General features: G+C 35.1%; 1 protein-coding gene across 3 annotated transcripts in view; it reads left to right on the forward strand.

The window, feature by feature from the left end:
* bchs (WD repeat and FYVE domain containing 3 bchs) overlaps positions 1-27,650 on the forward strand; it is a 1,305,514-nt gene that overhangs the window by 199,693 nt on the left and 1,078,171 nt on the right. For all 3 annotated transcript variants that reach the window (XM_090399415.1, XM_090399420.1, XM_090399430.1), the window contains exons 10-11: positions 19,210-19,307; positions 19,512-19,687. In XM_090399415.1, coding sequence (XP_090255541.1) covers positions 19,210-19,307; positions 19,512-19,687 — 274 coding nt within the window. The remainder of the gene's footprint in view (positions 1-19,209; positions 19,308-19,511; positions 19,688-27,650) is intronic.

The raw sequence follows: 27,650 nt of genomic DNA on the forward strand, positions 1-27,650 counted from the left end.
AGTATGACCTTTGTAGTTTTTGTGCCAAATAAACTATAAACCAACCAACCAACCAACCAATCAACCAACATACCTGTTGAGTGTTTTCTTCAACCATGCTTTCTCTGCTTGTTTTATTTAGCAATCTTGCAAAGTACTTACTCCAGACACCTAGAATATCTGTCTTTAATTTTTTTATTTTTGTCGGAAACATTTCCGACAAATATTCTCTCCATTTTCATTCTCATATCACAAACCATTAACTCTCAGTAACAAGTACATTAAAAACGCATTTCACATGAAACACACTATTCCAGTACCTTTTTTTTAAAGTATTGTTGTTAAGAATATGAAGTCCTCATACTTTTGGAAAAAAAGAAATAATCACTTCAGTCTTGTTTGGGGATTTCTTGTAGCAGATGCAGTATGAGGCTTTTTTGAACCCTCTTTGCAAATGAAGCCTATATATTTGTCCAAAATATGTGAGGTGGATTGGTTGACTAAGTTGTTAATGTACTAATTTTCCAACCATCTGGCGGAAGGTTTGGAATACCCAGAATCCTTCCATGAGCACGGATCAGAAATTCCAAAACTTTGTATTGGATGAGTTTAAGCTTTGGATATGTAAGGGCTAAATGAATATGCTTTAATTATTTTATTTATTTATTTATTTGCTATCTTTTCATCTCAGAATTGCTGGTGTTAGTTGAATAAAAATAAATACATAGTGAACATGAACTTACATTTCACGTCGTGAAACTACATATAAAAAAAATACTATTAATACCTAAAATCACTGGCAATATGCAACTTATGATCTTATGTGAGATTTCAAGTACTGAAAGAAAAAGGACATTATCTATTTCTAGTTTTTTTCTTCTTCTTCAAATAAATTTTCTTTAAGAACTTTTGACTTTTAATTGGATCATATATTGCAGTTCACAGAACAGTCACTTTAATAGTATAGTTGACCCTCGAACAATGCTTGGAGTTGGAGCCAACTGCACAGTCAAAAATCTGCATATAACTTTTTGAGTTCCCAAAAACGTAACTACTAATAGCCTACTGTTGACCCAAGCCTTACCAGTAACATAAGCAGTCGATTAACACATGTTTAGCATGCTATATGTATTATATTCTCTATTCTTACAGTAAAATAAGCTACAGAAATGAAAATGATATTAAGAAAATCATAAGGAAGTGAAAATACAGTACTGTACTGTATTTATTGATATCGTAAGTTTATGTCATCTGTCTGTCAGTACCTACATCAGTATTGTCTTATATGTTACAAAACACTATAGATGTTATACATATTACTAACACTAGAGATCAGAAATGAACAGATATGAAAAAGAAATTCATATTTATTTGCAGGTATAATGATTCATATGGATTCATATTACAGTAATTTTATGCAGTTATGATTTAATACCGCATGTTTACATTTGTTTACATTTCTCTCGTCTGTGAATGGCACCATGTATGATCTGTAAATGTTTTTGTGTGTAAGTTTTGATAACTTTGATAATTTTAACTTTTTATAATAAATATTTATATATTTTATGGTAGTAAATGATGAAATAGATTACTATCTACATATATTTTATGCATTTCATTACATACCTAACTTTAAAAAATTTTTTTTTCGATATTTCTAGCTGCGTAGTCCATCTGCGAGTTTTTTTCAGTTTTTTTCAAAATTTTTCCAATATATTTATCAAAAAAAATCACCACCATATAAGTGGACCCGTGCAGTTCAAACCAGTGTTGTTCAAGGGTCAGCTGTAATTATATTTTACAGTAAAATTTTCTTGTCCTCTGAAACTTCTTTTCTAAGATGCAGTGCACCTGTGAAATATGTACTTAATCTTATGCCTGTCATAGTACTATCATAGTGCTAATGACATCAAGTTCCTTCCCAACTTCATTTTTAATAAGATTCTGTCATTAATGCAATCTGTTCATTCTCCTAATTTTTCTCAGATTGGTCTCTAGTTTTTGAACCACTGTTTTATTTCTAACCTGGTTATGAAAACCATAAGCTAAGATTGGTTTGAATACCATCTTGTATACTGCTAATTTAATGTTTTGACTACTAATTTCTCCTGTTCTTTCTTTGTACCAGTACAGCCAAAATCGAGCCTTGTCATCCTGGATTGTTACCTCCAACCCTGCCTTTTCAAAACCTTAACTTGTTTCATTTGGACATTCAAAATTATGTTGTCTTGACTAATGGTATCTATCCATCTTGTTCTTGGTTTTCCTTTTGGTCTTTTACCAAAAATTTCATAAAATTTTTTGAAAAAAAATTTGTGTGGTTACTTAAATTTTAATAAAAAGGTATTTTTTCATTAAAAAAAACGTCCATCCAACTGCAACTTTTTTTTTTTGAATTTGATTAAACTAGGTGTTGCACTACCTTACCCCAGTCCTGAAGATACTTTCAGACGCAAACTTTGTTTGCTCACACTTGGATAAAGGATTAACCTAAACATATTGTAGCTTCTTTATAGAGTTGGTATGACTCATCATTTGATTTAATCCTCTAGAGGCCATTATCATTCACTGTGCTAGATATTTTTCTAGGCATTTTCTTTTCCACATCTAAAATATCTTCTAAACCTTGCCTCAAATATTTAGGTTTCACATCAATAGATAACAATTAGACAAATTATTGATTTCTGCATTTGTCCGCGCGGTTAGCCTAGTGGCTTTGCGCTTCGCAACCATATGACTGGGGAAGGAATGTCCCAGGTTCGATTCCCGTCGAAGACGTGAGGAATTTGAGGATCTTCCTCAGGCATAGCCAAGTTAGCCGGTCTTGGGCGCGGGCAGTAGTTTTTTCCGCCAGTTTATCTGGCGTTTTTCATCCCGCAAACAGGCAAACTGGCCCCGTGAACATATGCCTCTACAGTCAAAAATATATCCCCCCTCCCAGCAGCAGACCAGGCGACGGGTCGGTTGGGAGTGGTACTAACAAGTAGTCGCATCTAAGTAACACGCGGACCCTGCAGAGGAAGCGGGAATAACGCGTAGTGAAAGAAGAAGAAAGAAGATTGATTTCTACATTTGTACTTTAGCCTTCCAATAAATATCTTTTGATCTGAACACACACGCACCAAGAGAATAAAAGCCTGATTACCACTTTTTGTTTGATTCTGTACTTGAACATCTCATTTTGTTGTTTTGTAATCATTATTCCTAAATATTTAAATTGTTCTACTTTCTCTGTTACTAGGTTCCCAGTTTTTATATTTGTACTGTTAACTGATTCTGCCTGGTATTAATCATTATTTTTGTTTTTTGTTGATTAATTTTTATCCCTATCTCACATGCTATTTTATCTCATTCTAAATGTTTCTTTTACTTTCTGTTTGGTTCTTGACATGATGTTAATGTCTGTCATATGTGCTGATTTATTTATTAGAGAGTGCCTTTATTGTCTACTGGCAACAATCAGATAACATATTCCAGAGCTAAGTTAAAAAAAGAAAAAGTTGGAGACTCTGTCTCTTTGTTTTAATCTTTGAGTTTTGGAAAGGAATCTTTTAATTCATTTTGCATTTTAACCTGTTCTTTTGAATTTTACATTATTGATCTTGTGATCTTCATAGCTTATCTGGTATTACAAAGTGTGCCATAATCTTATATAATATAATATTTCTCTATTAATGTGGTCATATGCTTTTTGAAAATCAAAAATATGATGGATATTTATATCAGATTCTCAAAATTTCTCTAATAATTATTTAACCATATGTATCTCATCAGTTGTTGATTTGTCTTTCCTGTTTTAAATTTTTTTCTTTGTTTCTCAACATTTCCTTCTACATTTCTGTATATATATAAGCCAGGCTTATATCCTCCTTTATTTTTACTTAATTATGCTATAATGCTTGTCAAAGATTACCCTTTACCCTTGCCTTTCATTTTTTGTTCTATTGACCATATCATTTCATTCCACACAAATCTATTCAACTGACTCGTGTTCCAACTTCAGGTACGGAGAGACAGAAGAATAAATTCATCACCACAAAATACCAGTGTTCCTTATTCTATTTATTTTTTTGTATTTAATTTGCCATCTTCACTAAACATTGTGCTTAAAAGAGTCAGAATATTTTAATTGCTATGTAGATTCTCCATTTAGAATACAGTTGATATTTTCCAAGTTCCTGCCTATTTTCATAGTTTTTCATTGTTAATTTTCATTCCAAATTTGTTACATCACTGATTCGATTTAATTAAGGAATACTGATAACCTGAACTGGATTTATTTCAGAGTACATCACCTGCTTAAAAAGCTGAGATTATTTTGAATTCCTATATTAGGTTTAATGCTCCTTTCCTTCATAATGTGACCAATAGACACGGTGATTCTAAATTATTGTCGGGATTCCATTGCCTATAATTTTCAAACCAGAAGAAAACAAAATAAAACTTTTTCCAGAATACAAAAGTGTAACTCAAAAAGTTTTATTACTTATAGAATCAATACTGCATAATGCTAAATAACTTCAACATGTGAGCCTTTCATGGAACATAAGATGCCCAGGCAATAATCAATAATCTCCATCATTTGCAGTGTAAATGTTTCTATGATAGCAACAATTCTGGCCTGCAGTTCGTCGGGAGAGTTCACAGGGATCTGGTAAACAATGTCCTTCACATATCCTCCATAGGAAGAAATCAAGTGCGTAATATTGGGAGAACATAAAGGCCATGGAATCGGTTCATCACTTCCAACCCAGCACCCAGGAAAATCCAGTTTACAGTTTATTGTTGATAATCTGAAATTTAAAGGTTTCACTTCCTTCAAATATCTTAGAACACTGATTACTCAAGATAATAAAATTAGTACAGGAATAAAAGCTAGAATACATGCCTCCAGTAGATCTTATCATTTATTACTTGATTTATTATCTTCCAAAATTCTGTTAATCAGAGTTAAAACAGAAATATACTAGACAATTATTAGACCCACTGTTTTATATGGAGCAGAAACCTGGATCATAACAGACTGAAATGCAAAAATGTTGCAGATCTTTGTCTATACGAACTCTATAGATCCTAACCTCTAACTGATGAAATGAGAGTTTGCAGATTGAGATGGCCTGGACTTGTGGAAAGAATGGGTGTGGAGAGAATGGCTAAACAATCAAGGATGCAATATTAAAAAAAAAAAAAAAAAAAAAAAAAAACTTAAGGTTATGATGTTATTATCATAACTTAGTTATGATGGTACAAAAATTTTATTTATGTATTGATCTGTGTGTGTGTGTGTGTGTGTGTGTGTGTGTGTGTGTAGGTGGTCAGTAGACTGTGAAGGAGAGGCAGCCTGAGGGAAGTGTGACATGTGTGTCTAGAAAAGGAAGAGAGTTGTTGTTTTTGATCTCAATGGTGAATTGGATATGTTTTTGTTGTTTGTTCAGGTGACTTAGGAATGTATTTAATGTTTTGCATCTGTGGGGCTAAATGGTGAAAGTATCAACATATCTGAGCCAGAATTTGGGCTTTAGGCTATCAGAATCTAGAGCTCGTTGCTCGAAGTATTCTATGTAAAGTTAGCTATGGGGGGGGGGGGGGAGAGTGGTGAGCCCCATGGCCATAACTTCTTTTTGTAGGTAAAAATTATTTTGCCATGTGAAATACCAGGAGCAGAGTACGTAGGCAAAGAGGGCCATGATATCAGATGGTAATATGTTCTGTAGGAGAAGAATAGTATCATTGAGGGACATTAGTGAAAAGGGCAGTTACATCAAAGCTTACTAGTAAATCTTTGCTGTTGAGTGTGATATTTCTAATTTTGTTTATGAAGTGTTGTGTAATTTTTATGCAGGAGGGAGAATGACCTATCAACTTCTTGAGTGTGGCTGCTAATTTCTTGGCTAAGTGATAATTAGGGCTGTTGACTTATGACTTCTGTGTAGCACTTTGTTTTCTGCCTTGGTAAACATAAAAAAATACATATGGAACTATTGTTATGGCAAGTTGTGTCTAGCAGACCATGCTTTGGATATCCCTTCACACAGGATCAGATGGAAGAAAACAAAAGTGCTACACAGAAGTCATTATAATCAGAGAGATTGTTTTTTTTTTTTTTTTTTGGAATCAACAGAGCTTTAAAACATACTCCAAACCTCAACAAGTATGGCTGTCTAAATTTACCAAAAATCTGGGAAACAGTCATTTTAAGATCTAATTAATATTTGTTTTCTCTCTTTTTCCAACCTAGATGGCACCTAATTAGTACTTTAGTTCCTTATGTTGTCTGTTACAATTTTTTTAAACCAGTCCCACTATTGTGACCAAGAGTTTTTATTCTCTGAAGATGCTGGATAGAATACCAGCGAAATATCAGTAAATAAGTTAATAAATATTATTTCTTATCATTCTGTGTTGTCATCAATGCCATGAAAATAAATAACATGTGCTGTGAATACATAAGCCTTTCCAATCATTTGAATATTCTTCGCATATCACTATTCATTTTTGAATTTTCTATATTTGAGGGTTATACATTTCAAGGAAGATTTTTGTTGCGGAGATTGCATCATTGTAATCCTCACTTTTTATTCATGGCATTTTATATAATTGAGTAATTATGTTTATCATTTAATGCAATGTTTCATGGAATATCAGAGAGTACTAGAATATTCTTCATATTCTGTGAGCGAGGGAGTAATTATTTTTAAAGTGGTATTCTGCTATAAATATGACAGCAGCAACATTGGCTATCAAAATGAATTTTTCTTTGATAAGATGACAGGTTTTATGTGAGTGACATCAAAATATTGAATTAAGGTACCTAATACCACAATGGGCTAAACTCTGTTGCTTGGTTAAGAAAAGTTAAGGAACATTAAACTGAATCACTTTATGATTTTTCAACATTCATTTATATGTATGAAATTATATATTATTACTGTTGTAGAATCAGAACTTCCTTGCTCACTGAATAATTTAATGGATATGTAATATTGGCAATTTAGAATGGTCAGTAGTTGATGACCCAGCTGTCTTGTTGTTTCAGATTATGATTATTATTTTTGCTTAATTGCTTACACAGAGGGTGTTGTGTAAGCATGCGAGAGCATGTGCATTCTTACTGCATCTCCTGTTTCAGAGTTTTAGTATGCATTGTGTTACAAAATAATCCCACTCAAACTGAAGATTGCTTATTACATGTATTTAAATTGCAAATTACATGTATTTATATTAAACATTTATGCTAGTTACATGTATTATATGTATGTCGGCCTGGTTGGCCAAGTGGTTAGTGTATCCGCTCTCCATCCAAAAGGCTGCGGGTTCGAATCCTGCCATGGGCATGGATGTTTGTAATTGTCTGTGAAAATACTAGGTGGTGGCAGACAGTAGATCACGTTGCAGTTGGTGGATGAGATTGAGTGGTGGCAGAGAGTTGTAGAGTAGGTGCCCTCCCTCAGTGAGTCTTGGACTCCCTGGAGGTGTCAAATAATAATAATAATAATGAAAAATAATAACGTATTCAAAGTTCTGATGTGGTCTTAGTCAGCACAACCTCAGGCTACAAGTTCTTCCAATAGTTCTTGAGTTGTGCAGGATAAGCCTTATCATCCTTGTGATCAGCTGAAGCAGACTCATCCATAATCCTTACAGTATGAAGTGAATAACACCTCTTCTTGAATTTCTGGAACCAGAAATTCAAGAAGAGGTGTTAAGGAAAGTGGTTCTTAAGGAAAGTGGTTCTACAGTTCTGTTGGTACAGGAGGTTTGTGCCTTAAATATGTTGTAAATAGTGAGGGCCTTAGCAAAAATTATATCAATGTTACTCCACTTTTAACATCACTATCACATGAATAAGCCACATATTTAGCATTAAGAATTCCACTAGTCTGCATTGCTTCTGATTTTAGTTTCTTATTTCCTTGTGTGTGTGTGTATAAAGTACTTTTTGTTAATGCCAAACTGCATAAAGGCTATGTATATGAGCCTTTCTTGACACTATTTCCTGACACTGTAGAATTGGCACTGTCGTGTTCAAAGTCATCACTTTCTTCCTTTTTTGACTTTTGTCCATCACTGCATGCACTTCATTTAGAATCTCTGGGTATTCACATAAGCACGAGTAGCCTAATGTACACACCCACACCCACAACAAAGTCTTAAGCCTATTCAGATGATACTCACTACGAGACTGAAGACACGCAATTTTGCATTCTCCAACATGAAAACATAAATCTGCGAATATGGAGACCTGGCTGTATTTAATACTCAAAAACTTTTCTAGAAGAGCTAAGATTAGATTGGCCTCTGTGCATATGGTTTGGAAAATACCTTCAAAACACAAAAACAAATAACATGCTTTGGTTCATCTCACAGTATAGAGTTACTAGTAGTGGAGCTGTTCTCTCTCTCTCTAGCATCTGTATGCAGTACATTAATGAGCTACTTTTCAGAGGCAAGATCTTTCAGCATGCAGAGGATGTAGCTGTGGTATCCATTCATACTGATGCAAGCACTCCTCAAGCAGACATGCAATATTACATCAATCTAGTTACCAGCTAGCTAACACCATAAACTCCATTCCTACTTATCCAACCAAATGACATTAAGTACATAACAGTTTAACATCCATCCTCCTATATGCTAGGCACATCACCAATAAAGCTATCACCATTACACAAGTTGAAACATACTGCACTTGGAATTTATCTTGATGCAGATGTGGACCGGAATAGCCACATCACATAACATAGTAAGCAAACTATGGATAATAGTTATGAAGTATATAGACAAAAGAACTAAAAGACAGTGACAGTGCCTATGTACATTATATCACTTATGTATAAGGCATTATGTGGAAACATTAAGATATACTATAACATAGTTTGCATTCTGTGCAGGTCATAAACTAAATACAGGTATCCCTTGCTGAACTCGATTTTGCTTAACATGGGATTTAATTAATGCACCTTTAAATTTACCACGCAAAACATGCAAACCTCTAGGAGGTGTTTCCTGGCCAAGAGAAAGAAAGTCATTAGCATGATGATGTCATTCCTCCCATTAAGCATTAACAGATTACGTTCTTTGTAAATTTTTTCATTTAAAAAAGAATTTCATTCAAATTCTCTTAATAATCAGTGTGAGAATGTGAAAGTTTTATTTTTTCCACTAAATACGACATCATTGCTACAACCCATGGACATGAGCGTCATTGCAACTTTCAAAGCCTATTTTCTTAAAAAGACATTCTCAACGGCAGTAGAAACAACAACAGGAGAAAATGTGATTACGCTCCCGGAATTTTGGAAAAAAGTTTAGCATTAAACACGCAATTGAAAACATTCATGACTCGTGGGAGCAAGTGTCTTCTAGCTGCATGAAAACTGTTTGGGAAAACCTTTTGCCAGAATGTGCTAATGATTTAGGTGGTTTTCAGAGTCCAGTGAACAACTTGGTTGAAGAAAATCATTGCAATGGTGAAGGCCTTGGTTTTGATGGTGTTGATGCAGAAGATGTTAAAGAATTATTGGATTCAAAAGATTCCAGTGACAACAATCTTCTTGAAATTGAACAACAACGTGCATATGAAGACTGTGAACAAATGGAATGTGAAGATGAAGTTCCAAAGGAGATAAGAATCAAAGAACTGGATGGAATATTTTGCAATTTAGAATCACTTAAGCAGCAAGTAATGGATATGGATCCAAATGTTAATCGAAGATGCTTTTTAGCTGAGGTCTAGAGAGTCATTTTGCTTGTTATCGTGGAATTTATGCTGATAAAAACTAAAACTATTCAAACTACTCTTGATAACTTTTTTGATAATGTAGGTACAAGCATTTATTAAACATTTACTTTGCATTCATTTTTTATCTTTCTAAAAGAGTACCATATAAAACAAATTATTAATACAGTAATCGATCATGGATGAATTATAATTTTTACCATTGATTACTATATTTGATTAATGCGATTTTCATATATGCAGTAACATCGAGGGATTAATTAATTGTGTTAATAAAGGAATACTTGTACATTGTATCACTGTCATAAAATGATAAAGCAGAACTTTTGGGATTAAAAAGATGCTAACTTTATATGCTATATGCTGCACAAAATACTAACACCCACACATCTATACTATTACACAATTATGCTAAAATTACTTTGATGCTAACTACAGAATAGCCAGAACCATGTACTGGATAATAAGAGTTCAGACAACTGATTATATTACGTATAGATATTACATTTATTACAGAAAAGCAGCCCAGAAAAATCTTGGGTTAAAATCACTTTCCTCTTTTTTTTTTTTTTTGTTTGTTTGTGTGTGTGTTTTATGTCCAAACATTGTTCTCCGATCATATTAACACAGCTTTGAGGATGTATTCAATTGGATTATACTTCATCAGAACCAGCCTTAATAAAATGAATAAAGACTTCGCTTATTGTAGATACAGTATTGTAAACATGCATTTCAAATACATATCATACTTATATGATAGTGAAGAATATGTAAAAAGTAATATTAGAATTTTATTTAATTTTTCTACACACACACACACACACACGTGTGTGTGTGTGTGTGTGTGTGTGTGTGCGTGCGTGCGTGCGTGCGTGCGCGCGCAGTATATTGCACCCAAACATGCATATAACCTATATAAATGTATGCACTTTTATGCTTATATGCACACATAAAGTGAACAGTATATGTATATATATGTATATATATATATATATGAATCACAAAGTTTGATTAATTGAAAGAGGTTACAAACAGTGGCATATGTGGGCAAATGGTCAGAGCAGAAGGAGGAATCTGTGTTTCTTGAATCCAGATAACAGCTGGAGATTGTATTTCTTTAGGAAAATGATTGGGAAAAGCAGTCAAGTGTGATACACTCTTTGTGATATATGTAGTGCCTGTGGAAATGGGTGCTGCTCCACTGAAAAAATACTGTCAAATGCCCCGTTTTGAAACCGATAATTAAAGTAAATATATATTAAATTAAATTTATATCATCATCAAATTCCTGCCATGTACCCTCAAGGGGTGTACAGGATGTGACAGTACTACATGAAAAAATTACATCATTACTAACGTCCTATCTACAATTTTCCTCCAAATCAGTCTGTTACTTGTCAAGACTCCAACATTATCAGATCTTATATTTCTATCGTCTAAAGCACTTTGTACCGTATCAATCCACCTATATCTTGGTCTTCCTCTGGGTCGTTTTGCTGCCAACCTGGCAGAGAACACTTGTTTTGCTAATCTTTCCTCTCCCATTCTATTTAAGTGACCATACCACCTGAGATTAGCTCTGCTAACGCATTCCTGGATGCTGACAATGTCAAGTTCTTTCCTAATATCCTCATTTTTAATATGATATTGCCATTGATGCCATCTGTTCATGCCTCTAATCTTTCTCAGGATTCTCATATCTGCGGTCTTTAGTCTTTGGTCAAGTGTTTTACTTCTGACCCAGCTCTCAGATCTATAAGTTAAAACTGATTTGAACACTGTCTTGTATACAGCTAATTTAGTGTTGCAACTAATTTATCTCTTATTCCATATGAATTTATTCAATTGACTTCCCACCATACCAGCTTTGTTGATTCTGTTGTCTATTTCTATATTTAATTTACCATCTTCAGTAAAAATCATGCCTAAGTAGCTGAAATGTTTTACTTGTTCCACAGGTTCTCCATTCACAACACAGTTGACATTTTCAATGATTCTGCCTATTTTCATTGTCTTTGTCTTTTTATTGCTGACCTTCATACCATATCTATTACAACAGCTATTCAATTTAGTCAGAGAATCTTGCAGACTTGTAGCGGATTTATTTAGAAGTATAACATCATTCGCATAAAGCAAAGAGCTGACATTAACATCTCCAATTTTGATATCAGGTTTAATACCACATTCCTTCATAATGTGATCCATATAGATAATGAATAACAGAGGGGATAATGTACATCCTTGTCTCACACCAGATTTAACATTAAACCATCTTCCTGTACTTCCTTCAATTCTAACTGCTGACTTACAACTCAAATAAAGACTAAGTATTGCTTGATATAATGCCCCATTGACACCATACAACTGCAGCGTATTGAATAGCTTCTCTCTTGGCACCTTGTCATATGCCTTTTCCAAATCGACAAAACTTAAATACAGATCTTTGTTATATATAAATTTAATTTAATATATATCATCTACCATTGAGCCTGTGTAGCTCAGTGGATGTGGCGTTTGCACACCATCGCGCTAGGCCGCACGAAGGAAGTCTTGGTTTCGAGTCTAGTCAGCGACTAGAGGAAATTTTTCTAAGCCTTTTTTCGACCGGTTCCCGAGTTAGTCGATCTCTGGCACGGGCAAGCAGGTTTTTCCTCCCGGAAACTCGGGTTTTTCGTCCTGTAAACTCAAGAAAATCGACCGTAGAACCCACATTATTTCAGACATTAAATATATTGTGTTAGGGTTAGAGACCACGAGATGGCGGCACATTTGAGCCGTCTCTCTTCACTGCGTACCGCTTAATTGGTGATAGCCTTGGGCCATCTGTCTCTGATTGGGTACCAGTGGAGATTGAACTGCCCACTCAGTCTCCAAAAGTTAGATAGGGCTAAATGGCCTCGCCTACTCCCGTATATACGGGAATAAAAAGGCGTTAGCTGATTTTTTTTTTTTTTTTTTCATCTACCATTGTCCATCTACTGCTGGATGAAGGCCCTTCCAAGATTACTCCAAAACTGTCCACGACTCTCCTTTTCCATGTCACTCCTGCAAATCTTATGATATCATAAATACACCATGTGTCATCATTTTTCCTCTCATGGAATCCAATCTGATACTTTTTTTTGTCCGTTGTTGATCTTGTCCTTGAGCAGTGTGCCCAGCCCATTTGCCACTTCAGATGTTTTACTCTTCCTATGATGTCAGAGGCTTTGGTTTGATTTCTTATCCATGTATTCCTTTTGTGATACAGTCTTGTGATACCAAGCAAGCATACTTCTTTCCCTACTAAATTGTGTTGTTCTTAATGTTTGAATTTCCTTTGCATTTAGTGTTCATGTTTCAAGCCATATATGTATATATGGCTGTGAAATATATATGTAGAAACAGAGCATCTATGAGAAAGCAATTGAAAAGAGTTTGTGTGTGTGAGAGAGAGGGAGAGCACTAGGAGGGGGAATCAGCATTAAGCAGACTGCCTTCTTTCAGAGAGCATTGAGTTCTTAGTGATTTTGGGACAGGGCCCAATATGCAAATATTATTCTGAAGCAAGGTGGATTTGTCAAGTGTTTGTGCAGGTGAGAAATGGTGTTTTTGATGAAAGAGGACACAAAAGTTTTTGGAGGCAAAATAGGTTATGGAGACAATTTGTTTGAGCCAGGATAGAGGCTGGAGGTGAAAATCAAACTAAGAAGAGAAAATAAATCTTGATTTGAGAATGGCATGTTATTCAAAGTAAGAGTAGTAAACTTAGTAAGAAGGAAGGGTTGTTTTAATCCATTATCCAAGTGTAAGCAAATAAAGTTTGCACCTGAAATATAATCAGGACCAGGGCAACTCGTATATAGAAGCTAATGACTTCACATCACTTGCCTTAGTATCCTATAATGCAAAGCACATATCATTATGGGTATGTATAATGCTATGCATTATGAGAAGGGCCACTACCCAGACCGGTTTCGACCTTTATTGAGGTCTTGTCAGTAGGTTATATTTCAGGCACAAACTTTGTTTGCTTACACTTGGAATAAAGGATTAAACCAAGCATATAATTTCTTGGTATCTTTAATTTATAATATAACGAAGTGAAAAACTTTCAACAAGGAAGGGTTGTGTTTCAAACATATTGAAATTCACTATTTTATCCTTACCCTGCATGATAGCATTGAAATTAACTGGATTAACCTTGTTTCCCTATAGAATGATAAGGAAATCAGTGTTCAAGACAGTTATATTAAGGGTTCTTGAATGAAGGAAGAGGAATGGAGTATACACCCATTAGCAAAATTATGGATAGGATTTGAGGTAGAGATAATTATAGGTCTCATTTTATGTTTCCTCTGTTTCCAAAGATTTGTATTTACAAACATTTCGAAATCAGTGGCAAAAAATCTGAAACATAAACAACAAAACAAAGCAAAAGACAAAACAAAAGCATAAATGCAGCATCTCAACAGCATTTTTGATTGTCTTTTGTTTTATATCCTATAGCATTATGGATAGAGATTACAAAACAGTTCATTTATGCTTTGGTCCACCATGAACCATATTATAAGAACAGCTAAAAAAGTGAAAGTTTTACTAATATCGTGGTTATTATTCTTCTTAACACCAGACCTCCACAGTCAGGCAATGAATTCCACTCACCAAGTACTCTTTGTTTGTGCAAAGAACTGCTCCTTTTGCCTCTGCCCACACCTTCCTTATACAGCAGTCCCTTGTTCTACCCCTCAAATTTTGTTCTCCCCATCACCTCGTTCTATACCAGATTTTGTTTGATTGCCAGTTTGGTGGTATGGAATGGGAATTTGAGCAAAGTCTTTAGCTTGTCATAACATTAGTATTTAAACAAATTAAAAATATCATCTAAACATTATTCTTTGCGAATCATCCTGAGAGAAGCTTGAAAAGACCCTGGAAGAGTGGAGAAAAGTATTGGAGGAGAGAGGCATGAGAATTAACCGGGTGAAGACCGAATATATGTCAACAGGGAGTGCCGAGGATATGGTCATACGACTCCAGGGTGAAAGGTTAACTTCAGGGAAGAAATTCAAGTACCTTGGGTTGGTTTTCGAGAGGAATGGAGACCTGCATGAGCAAATACAGCGCCAAATAACATGCGGCTGGATGAACTGGAGGAAGATGAGTGGGGTCCTGTGCGACAAGAGAGTGAGTTGTAAGATGAAAGGAAAGCTGTATAAGATGGTGGTGAGGCCGGCAATGCTTCATGGCACGAAGCCGTGGCCTATAACAAAGGAACAGGAGAGGAAGATGGAGATGGCGGAGATGCAGATATTGAAATGAATGAGTGGTGTGACAAATCAGGATAGGATAAGGAATGACTACATCAGAGGGGCGGTCAAGGTGAGACCAATCGGTAAGAAGGTACAAGAATGCAGGATGAGGTGGTTCGGTCATGTAGAGAGGAGGAGTGAGGAATATGTTGGCAAATGAGTGGAGTTCATGGAGGTGGAGGGAAGGAGGAAAAGAGGCAGGCCCAAGCTCAGGTGGAGGGATAAGGTGGCAGTGGATCTTAGGGAGAAAGGATGGAGTCGGGAAGATGCCCTGGACCAGTGAACCTGGGGGAAGATTAAAGATGGAAACGCCATTCCCATTTAACACGGGATAAAGGCATAGCCATAGAAGAAGATCTAAATGTAGCGCCAATTCACTGTTTTCCTCAGCTAAAAAAAGCAGACATCACTTACCATTGAAAAAATGGAAGTGGTGTGAAGCATTAAATTTAATTCCTTAGACAATTTAACAATAGTAAACAATACAGAGAAGATGTAGCAATTACATGCTAAAATTGTTAATGCAAAAGTGTCAAAAACATCTTATTCAAGGAGTGAAGTAATGCAAAATATTGAAAAAATATTAGTGCTGTGGATTAACAATATGAATCAAACAATATTTCTGTAACTCAAGCAGTAATTAATCCTGGAGATGGCAATATCCTTGTTTTTTGAAATAAATAAGCCAGTGGAAATGAATCATTTGTACTAAAGGAACCAGTGTCATTTAAATTCATAATTTTACATCAGTTTACAAAGATTCACTTTATGAACAATGGGCTGAGAACCTGACCAACTTTGTAAAATGAGGCCTGCACGTATATCAGTGGCATTTCATTCCCATTTCAGTTGGGTGTGCTGTTATATAGTTTATGCAACTCCCACTACAAAATTCATGTCAGTTTGACTGTATGATTGGATTTTTATCGATCTATGAAAGTTTTAAGTATGCATAGCGCATCAGTGTTCATCTTAATTGGCCCAATCACATTTCATATATGCAAAACAGAAGAAACTCATGACAAATGACAATGTTCAGTTGGATTGGTTTTCATGATAACCAATCACAACCACTGATTTCTGGGTGCTATTGTCTCACCACATATTCTGCCTTGCCTTCTGGGTAGTTTAATACTACTGTAACGCTAAGAATTTGATCTGCTGCACCATCTATATGTCTGTTCAGAGGACTCAGTGGTGTCCATATTTTTGACCCCACACCTGGGCTCCTAACATGAATCTGATGCAATATTTATGCATCGAAAATTCTCCTTTTCATGAAACGTTAGTATTTTGTTTAATTTGAGGAAGGGGAGTCTTTAACAGGAATAAATACAAACATATAATGTTAGTGATATTGCTATTCTGTGTGTGTGTGTGCATCGCACACCTATGTGCCCTGAATATATGCCCCTGGTGTTTGTGAGTATTTAAAAATTTTTTAATGACTAGAACTGAGGTTTAAATAAAAACTTTAATTACACTACTAGTTTTGTCTAAAACTAGACTTCATTAGGTGTGAGATAAAATGGTGAGAGTCAGCATTGCTCTATCGCATTCTTAGATATCAAAGTAACCCAGACGGCTGAACATCTCAAATTTTCTATTTTCAGAAAACTGACACATACAGACAGATACCCTCTTGCTGACTCATGCCATTTTCCTCCACAGAAGTTGGGTATCATCTTCACTCCAGGTCACTGAGCTCGATCTCTTCTGTTGGACGAAAAGAACCTTCTTAATGAACTTAAGCATCTTCAAGTTACATTTCAACTTAATGGATACTCTAAGAAAACTATAGACAGATTACTCTTCAATCCTCATCCACGACAGTATGAAGACACAACTAGTTCTTTATCTCCAAAATTGGCTAAAATTCTGAAGAAATATAATATCAAGACTTCTTCACAACCCTACCTAAGCTTTGTTCCATCTTAAGTCATCCTAAATCTAAACACAATAATCTTAAATATCCTGGTGTTTACAAGATTCTTTGAGACTGTGGTAAGTCATACTTTGGACAAATGGAGAAATCTTTCTAACTCCATTTAGAGGAACACCAGAGAGACATTACCTACAACAGAACTTGAGCCAGTGCCTTGTCCACTCATGTTATTTTCAGTGAACTCAAATGATGCAGTTTTTCCACGTCAGATACTCTGGGATGAAACTGTCAACATACACCGATGCTGTGACAAGTTGGAGAGAAGAATTTAGAGTCTAAAGAGATAGTTATAAATCCCATCTATATTAATTATATGGACGGGATTTATTAATATATTAATAACAATAAGCTACAGCCTACCAAACTCTCACAGCTCCACCATTCATTATTGGCGCTCTCGAGACGTTAATGTGCATAATGATACAGTCAGAGTTCATTCTTCTATTTAAACTCTAGCCTTTATTCTCTTTAGTGTTAGATACATTACTCTGTGTTTTAAGAGACCAATTCCTTTAGATTGGTTGCTGGTATTTATATGTTTATCTCACACCTGATGACATCTAGTATATATATTTGGGGTTAGTGGAAGAGATAAATTATATATCCACTCTATATATATAAAAAGATAAGCCAAAATTTGAAACGTTTTTGTCACGTTTTTTTGTCTCTTCATTGTTTTGAGCCGGATTAAACTGATAAGCTGAAATTTGAAACGTTTCACATCCAACAACAACAATGTATTTGCCTGCATAAGACAACAATTTGTTGGACGTTTCAAAACAATGGAGAACTGACTTACCAGCCTTGTACTCGGGGGGGGGGGGGGAGAGTCCACCACCCTAGCATATATATAAGAATGAATGAAGGTACAGAACCCCAGGACAGTTATTTCAGCATTGGAAGAGAAATCTGAAGAGAGGAAATCATTCACTCTGATAAGCAGTAAGAGCTAATTGGCAACCTGTCACTAAACATAGGATGAAGACCTTACTATGTTAATTTGGTAAGAAACCCTCTATGCCAGACTAGTAAATGACTTGAAAACATTAGGAACAACACTGAGTCCCTCCAAACATTTACATGGTTTGTGTCCAAAGTTGGATAATGTTAGCTAAGTGACTTGCTATGGAACAATAGCTGATAAACATATTGGTAACCACTAATTAATTGGTTGATGGCTGATAGTGAAGAGGTTGGTTGTTAATGACCTTCTCCATTGCTTTTGATATTTTTGAGGTGAAGGTAATGGAATGACAGTTGGATGTCTGACTTATCTTCTTTTTTTAGGAACAGGCTGGATGAAGGCCTGTTTTCATGTTGGGTAAATGCCAGACAAGTATAATAACTTGTATAGGTGATACAGGATGGTTGTTAATAATGTAGCATCAGATTTTAGCACGAATAATTGGAGACATGCCATCTGGACTAGGAGACTTATTAGTATCAAGACTATTGAGGATATTTATGATGTCTTTTTGGTGAAACATCATAAATAGCATATGGGAGCTGTTCGTCTATCCAAGAATTGGAGAAGAGTAATGCTGGAAAGAAGTCTGCTTTACTGTATTTAAAATAACAAAGTAACTAAATGGAAATTTGGTAGGTCTTTAGTAATTTTATATAATTCACTTGTGATCAGACTGAATTGGAACTGATGTGAAAACTAACACAGCTCTTTTAGATTTTAATGTGATCAAGCGCCTCCCTAGCGCAATTGGAAGAACAACGTACGTTGCACCCTTCGATTGGAAAAGGCCTAAGTTTGACGGGAGGAATCTTTATATGGACTTTTTCAGTTGAAGGTGAGTTAGCCAATCTCATACGGAGATAGCAGGGTTTTTTCTCCCGGAAACTCAGGTGTTTCATCCCGCATACAGAAAAATCGGCCCTTCAGAACACGCAATTTACAGACAAAAAATACTAGCTGTGGTGGTTGTGGGCAATAGGTGATTGATAGTAGAGGTTCTGTGTAGTAGTGCAGACGGAGAGTTGTACAGTAGGTGTCCTCCTGCGATGAGTCTTCAGACTCCTTGGAGGTGTCAGGAATAATAATAATTTACATCCCTTGTTGGGACTACTTTTAAACATTGTTCTTACTTCAATTTTATCCATAGTTATATTAAGTTGTTTTTTCATCTCCAGAAAAGGGGAAAAAAATCTGATTTTAGAATTAGATAATTATGGTATGTGAATTGACCTTGTCAGATGACTGTCTTATGAATATTGTATACCATATATTTGTTTTTATCTTTCAGGAAAAATTTTTTAAACTGCTTGAATATATTGTTTATGACTTGAAGTTTGTACCATGTAAAGAGCTCATAAGTTTGAGTATTTTGCTGAAAACACAGAGGTAGGTTTTGTTTCTGGTTGTTGAAGTATTTTTTAGTAAACATTTCATTCAGCTTTTACTGTTTTTTTTATACTGTATTACACACATATACCATACATACAACACACACACACACACACACACACACACACACACACACACACACACACACACACACACACACACATATATATTATTTATTTTATTTTTTGTTTTGTTTTGCAGCTCAACTTCATGTAGCATAGCATGCCTTTGTACATTACTAAACATTCTACAGTGTAATTCAGTTTTTAAGGATGTTTTTCGTGAAGTTGGTCTTCTAGAGGTGTTGGTTACTTGCCTGCACCGTTATGCAGCTTTATTGAAGGAAGCCTATCCTGAAGGGTCAGGAGAACAGTTAGGTAAGCAGTACGAAAAATAAAGTTAATAACTGTATTAAATTAATTTGAAGTTATAAATGCAATCATTTGTTGCAGTTAACTTTTGTTGTAGTGATCTTGTAGAGTTCATAGTAATATTTAAATTTTTGTAGTGGAAGATTTGTTTATTGAATTTGGAAAAGGTACCACCTAGATTGGCTCTCCAAAGTACTGTATCATTCATTGAGACAACAGTGATTCAGCCTTTCCCAATGTGGTTTCACCAGCATCATGAGCCATTTCTTTAACTTTCAGAGTTTTGCATTTATGGCAGTTGTGCCATTGTCAGCCTTATTAGTAAATACAGAGTATAAACACTTTACAGTAGCTTGATGTAGTAGGTTGAATTTAGTGTAAATGTGAAATTAAATATAGAAATATATAACAGAATAATCAAGGTTGATATATTTGAGACATATTTATCTGATGGATTTGAGAGATTGATTAGAAATTACAAAAAAATAGTTGATTGAAGACTTATGATTATGTACATGAGATTTTCCACCAGTAGTGATGCGAATAGTATAGTATAGTCTGCAGAACTTAATTTGAAACAAAGATATCAGAAAAGAACTTGGTATTATTAGTATTACTTTCAAGTCTCCAGGGAGTCTGAATACTCATTGCAGGAGATTGAACACTTACATACCATATTAGCTATCATACCTTGTCTTGAAGACATTCAGCATTGGAGAAGTGTGTGTGTGTGTGGGGGGGGGGTATTTATTTTTACTTACTTCTCTCACACATTCCAAGTGGTTTAAACTCTTAGTAAACCTTGCACACAGGTTTATATCCCAGGATATCTTATATATAAATTAACCTCTTAAATTCATTTGAGATTGAATCTTTACTCTTGTAACCAAAATAAAAATCTTTAATTTACAAAAACACAAATCTATGCATCATCAGATCAGCTGCTTAACTACTACACAAGCACTAGTGTATTTTCTTCGAATGACAACAAGAAAAGCATGGTTTCTTTACGATCACATATGGGCAAAACTCCTGGAACCTTAGTCTTTTGCCTCCTACACAACTTTTATTCCTTCTTGAGTTCACACAGGAGAAAGGCTAACAAAACAAAAAATGCTCTCTGTATGACAGCAACATAAGACAAATTCTTTCTTGCACCTTAAAATCACAGAATGCTAAATAAAACAAATCTTGTCGTCGTCCAAGACACATTTGTAACTTCACTTGTTACAGATGTGTCTAGTAGCAGCAAGCTCCACTGAATAAACTATTAAAAAATCAACTATATACATATCAACCATATCAACCATATCATCACTTTGGAATGAAAGAATCTTTGTATATAAAAGCCTCACTGTTTTTCTTGAAACTTTATCAACAGTTTTGCCACTTCAGAGCAACTATGACTTCTATATGAAAGTGTCTGGAGAAATCAGTTATCAGACTGAGAATCGTAAATAAAACAAACTTTACTGGGCCCATTTCTATATGAACTGGAGAGCAATAAAGTTCCTTTTCAACCTTAACTGAAATAAATCCTATGTGGATTAATGACTACTATAAACTTCACACTTATCTCTTTATACAAGGATATCCTCTCTGTCTTCTATTTCTAACTTTTTTCTAATTTCTGTCCAGTCTTCATATATTGAAACACTGAAATGCTACAGTTTTCTTCTCTGTGTTTCTTTTTTTTATTCCACGGTCAGCTGAATCTTTGTTATGTTTAATAACATTCTTTTTGCTACTGTGCATGCTTGGAAATACAATGCAGAAAGTTCTGTTCAAGTCATGTCGCAATTACTGCTTTCCAGTATTGGGCCTGAAATTATGAAGTTTCTTCTCAGTGCAAAAAAATTTAATTATAATTTCATAATGAAATAGCTATAATTTCAGCAGCACTCTTAATTTCCCAATCTTCTCACACTGAGTTAAGCTTATTTATTCACTTCCTGTAATATAGTGGTGACTTTTGCTTCACTCTCTATTGACAGCATATCATGAACAACTTTTGACAGCTCATACAAAGGTATAAGATTAAATTTGCCTCAAATATTTATTCTAAATACATTTATAACTAATCAAGACTAGTAGCTGAAGATGAGAATATCATTGCAAAACGTCTTTGCAGCATACAAAAACAAACATTTAACTAACATCTTTACAAATACTATATTAATAACTTCTTAAACTCTAAATTAATTTGTTTAAGTTAAGGGATATTACATCCCATATCATTTCTTAGCCGAATAAGAAACTCAAAGAGTTTCATGCCGAATAGTAGAAACTATATAAAGTTTGGCGATTCCAAGCGTAAGCAAATACCTGGATACTGCAGCAACTGACCCTTAAGGTAGTGCAAGCTGAGGCAACTCATGTCTAAGGTGGAGCAAGCCCCGATCACTATTCTTGATATTTACCCATGATGTGAACTTAGCTCCTAGGAGCTGTATTACTGTTCAACATTTTGAGAGAAGGTCACTACCCAGACCAGTTTCAACCTTTATTGAGGTCTCATCAGTGAGTAGGTAGACCTAATTAATATCAAGTTTGTAGCGAACAGAACTTACAACCCTTCTATGAGTATTGCCAGGAGGTGTCCTAATAAATTATTAGATATATGAAGAGCCAAAGGCTTCAATTCGGCGACATATGACTTGTTTAAGTTAAGGGATATTACATCCCATATCATTTCTTCATATATCTAATAATTTATTAGGACACCTCCTGGCAATACTCATAGAAGGGTTGTAAGTTCTTTTCGCTACTTACTTGATATTAATTAGGTCTACCTGCTCACTGATGAGACCTCAATAAAGGTTGAAACCGGTCTGGGTAGTGACCCTCTCTCATAATGTTGAACAGTAATACAGCTTCTAGGAGCTAAGTTCACATTATGGGTAAATATCAAGAATAGTGATCGGAGCTTGCTCCACCTTAGACATGAGTTGCCTCAGCTTGCACTACCTTAAGGGTCAGTTGCTGCAGTATCCAGGTATTTGCTTATGCTTGGAATCGCCGAAATTTATATAGTTTCTACTATTCGGCTAAGAAATGATATGGGATGTAATATCCCTTCACTTATGTCACCGAATCGAAGTCTTTGGCTCTTCATATATCTAAATTAATTAATTTTAACTTGTGAGCCATCTGAATTTTAATACAGATATCATACAGCACTCACCACCAGCTCCGGAAATGCACTGCATTCATTCATCACTACTTACCAAGCAAAAAAAATCTCCTTTTCACTTCTTTACTCACATGACCTTTGTATGATTTCTAGGGATGACATGTCGTTTGCCCATTCCCCTGTAAGATAGACTCCTTTCACAAGCTTATACAGGTGGCCCATAAATCACAAATGGGGGTTTAAAATATGAATAATTTTTTTTGGTTATTATTAATTTTTTCATTTTATCTTATTCAAGTATTCTAATGAACATTTGGAAATTAATCATGAAAAAGTTCATAACACAACAATGAAGCATAATCATGCAATTTTGCAAAGATCTGCAATTAACTCACCATCATGTTCTGTTCTCTGGATCTGACACTTCCTGACTTCTTCCTGTGGGATTGATTACCTGAAGGAAAATGTGTATATGAACAAGCCCAGACAATCCAACAGCTGAAGGAGAATATTCATCTGAAATTAGGATGCTGCAGCCACATAAACAATTGTCATGGAACATGCCATAGAAAGGGTACATCTTTGTGAAGCCAAAAATAACTAATAAAAAAAATCTCCAGGTTCTGTATTTCATTACAACAAAAATAAAATTATAAAAATAATTAATAAATAAAAAAATTATTAAATGTTTAAAACCCTTTGTGACTTATGAGCCATCCTGTACATCTCAGTCATATCACCTTTCCTTCTCTTATCTGCCAGGCTCTGCAGATCACATTCCCTTAATCTGTCCTCATACTCAACATTCCCAGAGTCCTGAGACAGTCTTAGTTATGCACTTCTGCATTCTCTCAAATATTTCCCTATTGCCAGTATAACCAGGTGATTTGATCTTTCACAGAAATCAAAATTAGTGCCTTAAAGAGTGGAATTATCATCTTCTTAAGTGTACTTTTGAGGGTTCTTTACATTACAGCAGCAATTTTCTGAATAAACCTCTGAATATTTGTTGTGATGTATTTCCTGAACTGAACTTCAGTTCCCTATGTGCCAAGATCCTTGGTCTCCTCCACCTCCTGAAGTAAGGTTTGTCTAATATGGTATTTTTCAAACTGTGGGTCACAACCCATTTACTGGGTAATGAAATCAATTTAGTTGGTTGTGATCAGCATTTCTTAAATGAAATAGAAAATATCAGAGTGGATATCACAGATTTTGTAGCTTTAAAATGCTCTGCTTTGATTTAATTGTGTACAGGTATTAATCTAACTGTAAAACACAAATGGCTGTCATGTTTAAATAAATGTTGTTTATCCTCACATTAGTGAAGGTAAACATGTATTTAAATGTTAATAAAATCATATTTGATACTGACTTCGTTACATTTTTTGTTTTTACAATATTACATGTAGTAAGGGCATATTGTTTCATTTTTTTTGTGTGTGTGTTTTTGTACTGCTCTAATATGAAAAACTTCATTCCATCTTTTCTGGCCAAAGTACATAACTTTACACTTAGCAATATTCAAGTGACATTGCCCAGTGCTCCACCCTATTCAAATTCTCTTTCAGCATCACCATGTCAGAACTTGCTGACGTTGCACTTGCTAATTTAGCATCATCAGCAAACATATGGATATCTTCTCTCACACCATGAACAGTATCACTGATATATAAATTAAACACCAGTGGCCCCCACAACACAACGACATTCGTTACCTTGTGGGTGACCAGTGTGGTTGTGTTCTGGGACCACTTTTTCAGGACACTGCACCACCATAAACAGCTCACCAGCTCCTATCAATTAACCATTTCTCTCTTACCATGTACCAAATGACTATCCATCACCATCCTGTTGCATTTCAACAGTAATTTATGATGTGGTTACTTTATCAAATGCTTTAGAAAATTCCAGATTAATCAATGTATAAGGATCTCCTCTGTCCAATACACTAGTTATTCTATTGTAAAATGTAATCTAGTCAGTAAACCAAGCCTTCACAAATGTATGCTGCTCTCTCAATCAGTCCAGGTTTAATATTGTCTCTAATCAGCATCTCTAACACGTTCACCAACACACACACACACAACACACACACTGGAATGTAGTTGGACACTACTTATGCTGTGTACATATTTTTCCTTTCCACTCTTCTGGGACTGTTTCTATTGCCAGACTCCTGTTGAACAACCAAGTTAAGAGCACTGTCAGCTCTTTCACACATTCCTGCAATATATCTGGTAATATCCCATTCACTCCTGCAGTCTTATTAACATCAGGGTTTCTTAATATTCTAAACACTTCTCTTACTTGAACCCTAAGTGTCCTGTCTTTCCCATTGTTATTCAACACTGTTCCTAACCTCTTACATGAAATACACTACAAAAAAAAAACTCATTATATATTTCCAATACATATTCAGCAGATATAGTCCATGTTCTATTTGCAGCAACTAAAGTCAGTCTTCCACATTTACCCTTTCTTCTACTTGTGATGTAACTGTAGAATTTCTATGGTTTTGCTTTACTGTTTCAACCAGTCTCCTTTCATTGTCTATTTCTCCTTCCTCACTAAATTATCACCTTCATGCCCTGTCTTATACTCCTCATGCTACTGAGAAGCACCCTGTTTTTTCTATCTCCTCCATAACATTCTGTTTCTCATAAGCCCTACATAATTCCACAATTAATCTATTTCATCTTTACTTTATCTATCATCCTAATCTTAGGAATAAAATCTGACATTGCAGTAAGTTTTTCATTGATTTCAGACAAGTCCCTAGCATTTGCTGATTTCTCTTCAGTTGATCAAGCTGTAGCACTTAACCTTAATTTATTGTAGTCCTTCCTTGTAATTCCACACATCACTTTTGTTCTTCGAAGCTTGTACCTGCTTAGTCCCCCATGTCAAAACGTATGATCACTCTCTCCAGTTGGTGGCATCACTGTGACATCTTCTGTTATCACAGTATGAGTTGATGTTATTAAATCTGGCACTTGGGTCCCACATGTTTCTTCAGCTACATTCTGCATAACTTAGTAGTTCATAAGTAGCTCAAGGAATTCAATTCATCTTACTCACAATGTTATTTCCTGCTTCCAATCAATGTTTCCATAATTAAATTCACTCATTATTATCATCTTTCTGTCTCTCACTAGTTTCATCTGTCGTCTAAATATTTTGGAATCATCTCCTTCTTCATTTCCTAGACTCTAGCAACATCCCCACTAAATATCTAAAATTTGTGCTTACCTTTACCTGTGCCTTATCTGGATCTGAGAATCAGATAAGGCACATGGGGGGGGGGGAGGCATTAAGAAACTGATCAGAACATAAATCTGTATTGTAAATGGGTCATTGTTTTTAAGAAGTAAGCCAGCAGTTAGAATTGAAGGAGATTCAGGATGTTTTGACGCAAAATCAGGCATAAGTGAAGGCTGTATGATATCTTCTCTGCTATTCATGATCAGTGTGAATGAGACTAGAAAAAAGTTCCAGATCACCTTAGTGCTCTGCTCACACATTCTTGTATGCCAGCAATGTCAGGTTCCTTCCTGCTATCCTCATTTTTCGAGCTACCATAGCTCACTCGATGTAGACGAAGCCCTTTGGTCGGAATGACCTGAGTTCGATTCCTGTCAGTGATGTGAGGAACTTTCATCAAAAGTTCCTCATATCTGGTCTCTTTCGATGAAAGTGAGTTAGCCGGCCTCATACTGAGGTAGGGTTTTTTTTTCACCTGGAAACTCCGGTTTTTCGTCCCCCAGAACAAGCAAACCAGTCCTCTGAATATATGCATCTACAGACATAGGACATCTTCCTATGTCTGTAGATGTCCCATATCTGTAGGACATCATAGGTGGTTAGCCCTATGCCGGGAGGCATAGGGAATTACGGTTATGGTTGTGAAATCCAAGAATAGTTGGAAGATTGTGGGCACTTAAGTGCCTGTTAGGATCACTGGTGGATGGATGGATCCTCATTTTCTTGTTTACTAAATAACTTAAGGAAATTACAACGTACATAGAATATACCTTAAATTAAACTTTAATAATATATTTCCAATATTTCAGTAATGTCATGTTGCCATCTTCAAAGGAACTTACAATAAGGACACGTGCAAACAGGCACTAAATACCTTATCCTCATTTTTCATATGAAAATTATATGAAATTTTTTTGGAGCTCTCATATCTGTGGTCTTTAGTGTTTGTTTGATCAAGTGTTTAATTTCTAGCCTGCCTCTCAGATCCATAATTTAAAGCAGATTTGAACAATGTGTTGTATATAGCTAGTTTAGTGTTTTGATTAAATTCTCTCTTATGCTATATAAATTTATTCATTTAACTCTGATACCAGCTTTGCTAATTCTGTTGTCTATTTCCATATAAATCTGTCATCAAATAAAAATTGTGCTTTGCTTACTGAAATGTTTTACTTATTCTGTAGCTTTCCTGTTCCGGATGCAGTTGATGCTTCACTTTTCCTGTTATGGATGCAGTTGATGCTTTCACTTTTCCTGCCTAATTTCATAATCTTTGTCTTTTTATTGCTGATTTTCATACTAACTTTATTACAAAAAGTATTCAGTATAGATAGGGAATCCTGCATGCAGACTTGTATTGGATTCATTTAAGAGTATAACATCATATGTACAAAGCAATGACAGATGTACATTTCCAATTTTGATATCAGATTTAATACTATTTTCTTTCTATTGATATTGATGATGAATAGCAGTGAAAGTAGTGTGCACCTTTGTCCCACCTGATTTTATATCAAGCTATCTTCCTGTGCTGCATTTAATTCTAACTGCTGACTTACAACTCAAATATAG

Source organism: Typopeltis vanoorti, chromosome 1 (assembly GCF_054136105.1).
Source record: "Typopeltis vanoorti isolate ZY-2024b chromosome 1, IOZ_Tvanoo_1.0, whole genome shotgun sequence".
Classification (NCBI taxonomy): domain Eukaryota; kingdom Metazoa; phylum Arthropoda; class Arachnida; order Uropygi; family Thelyphonidae; genus Typopeltis; species Typopeltis vanoorti.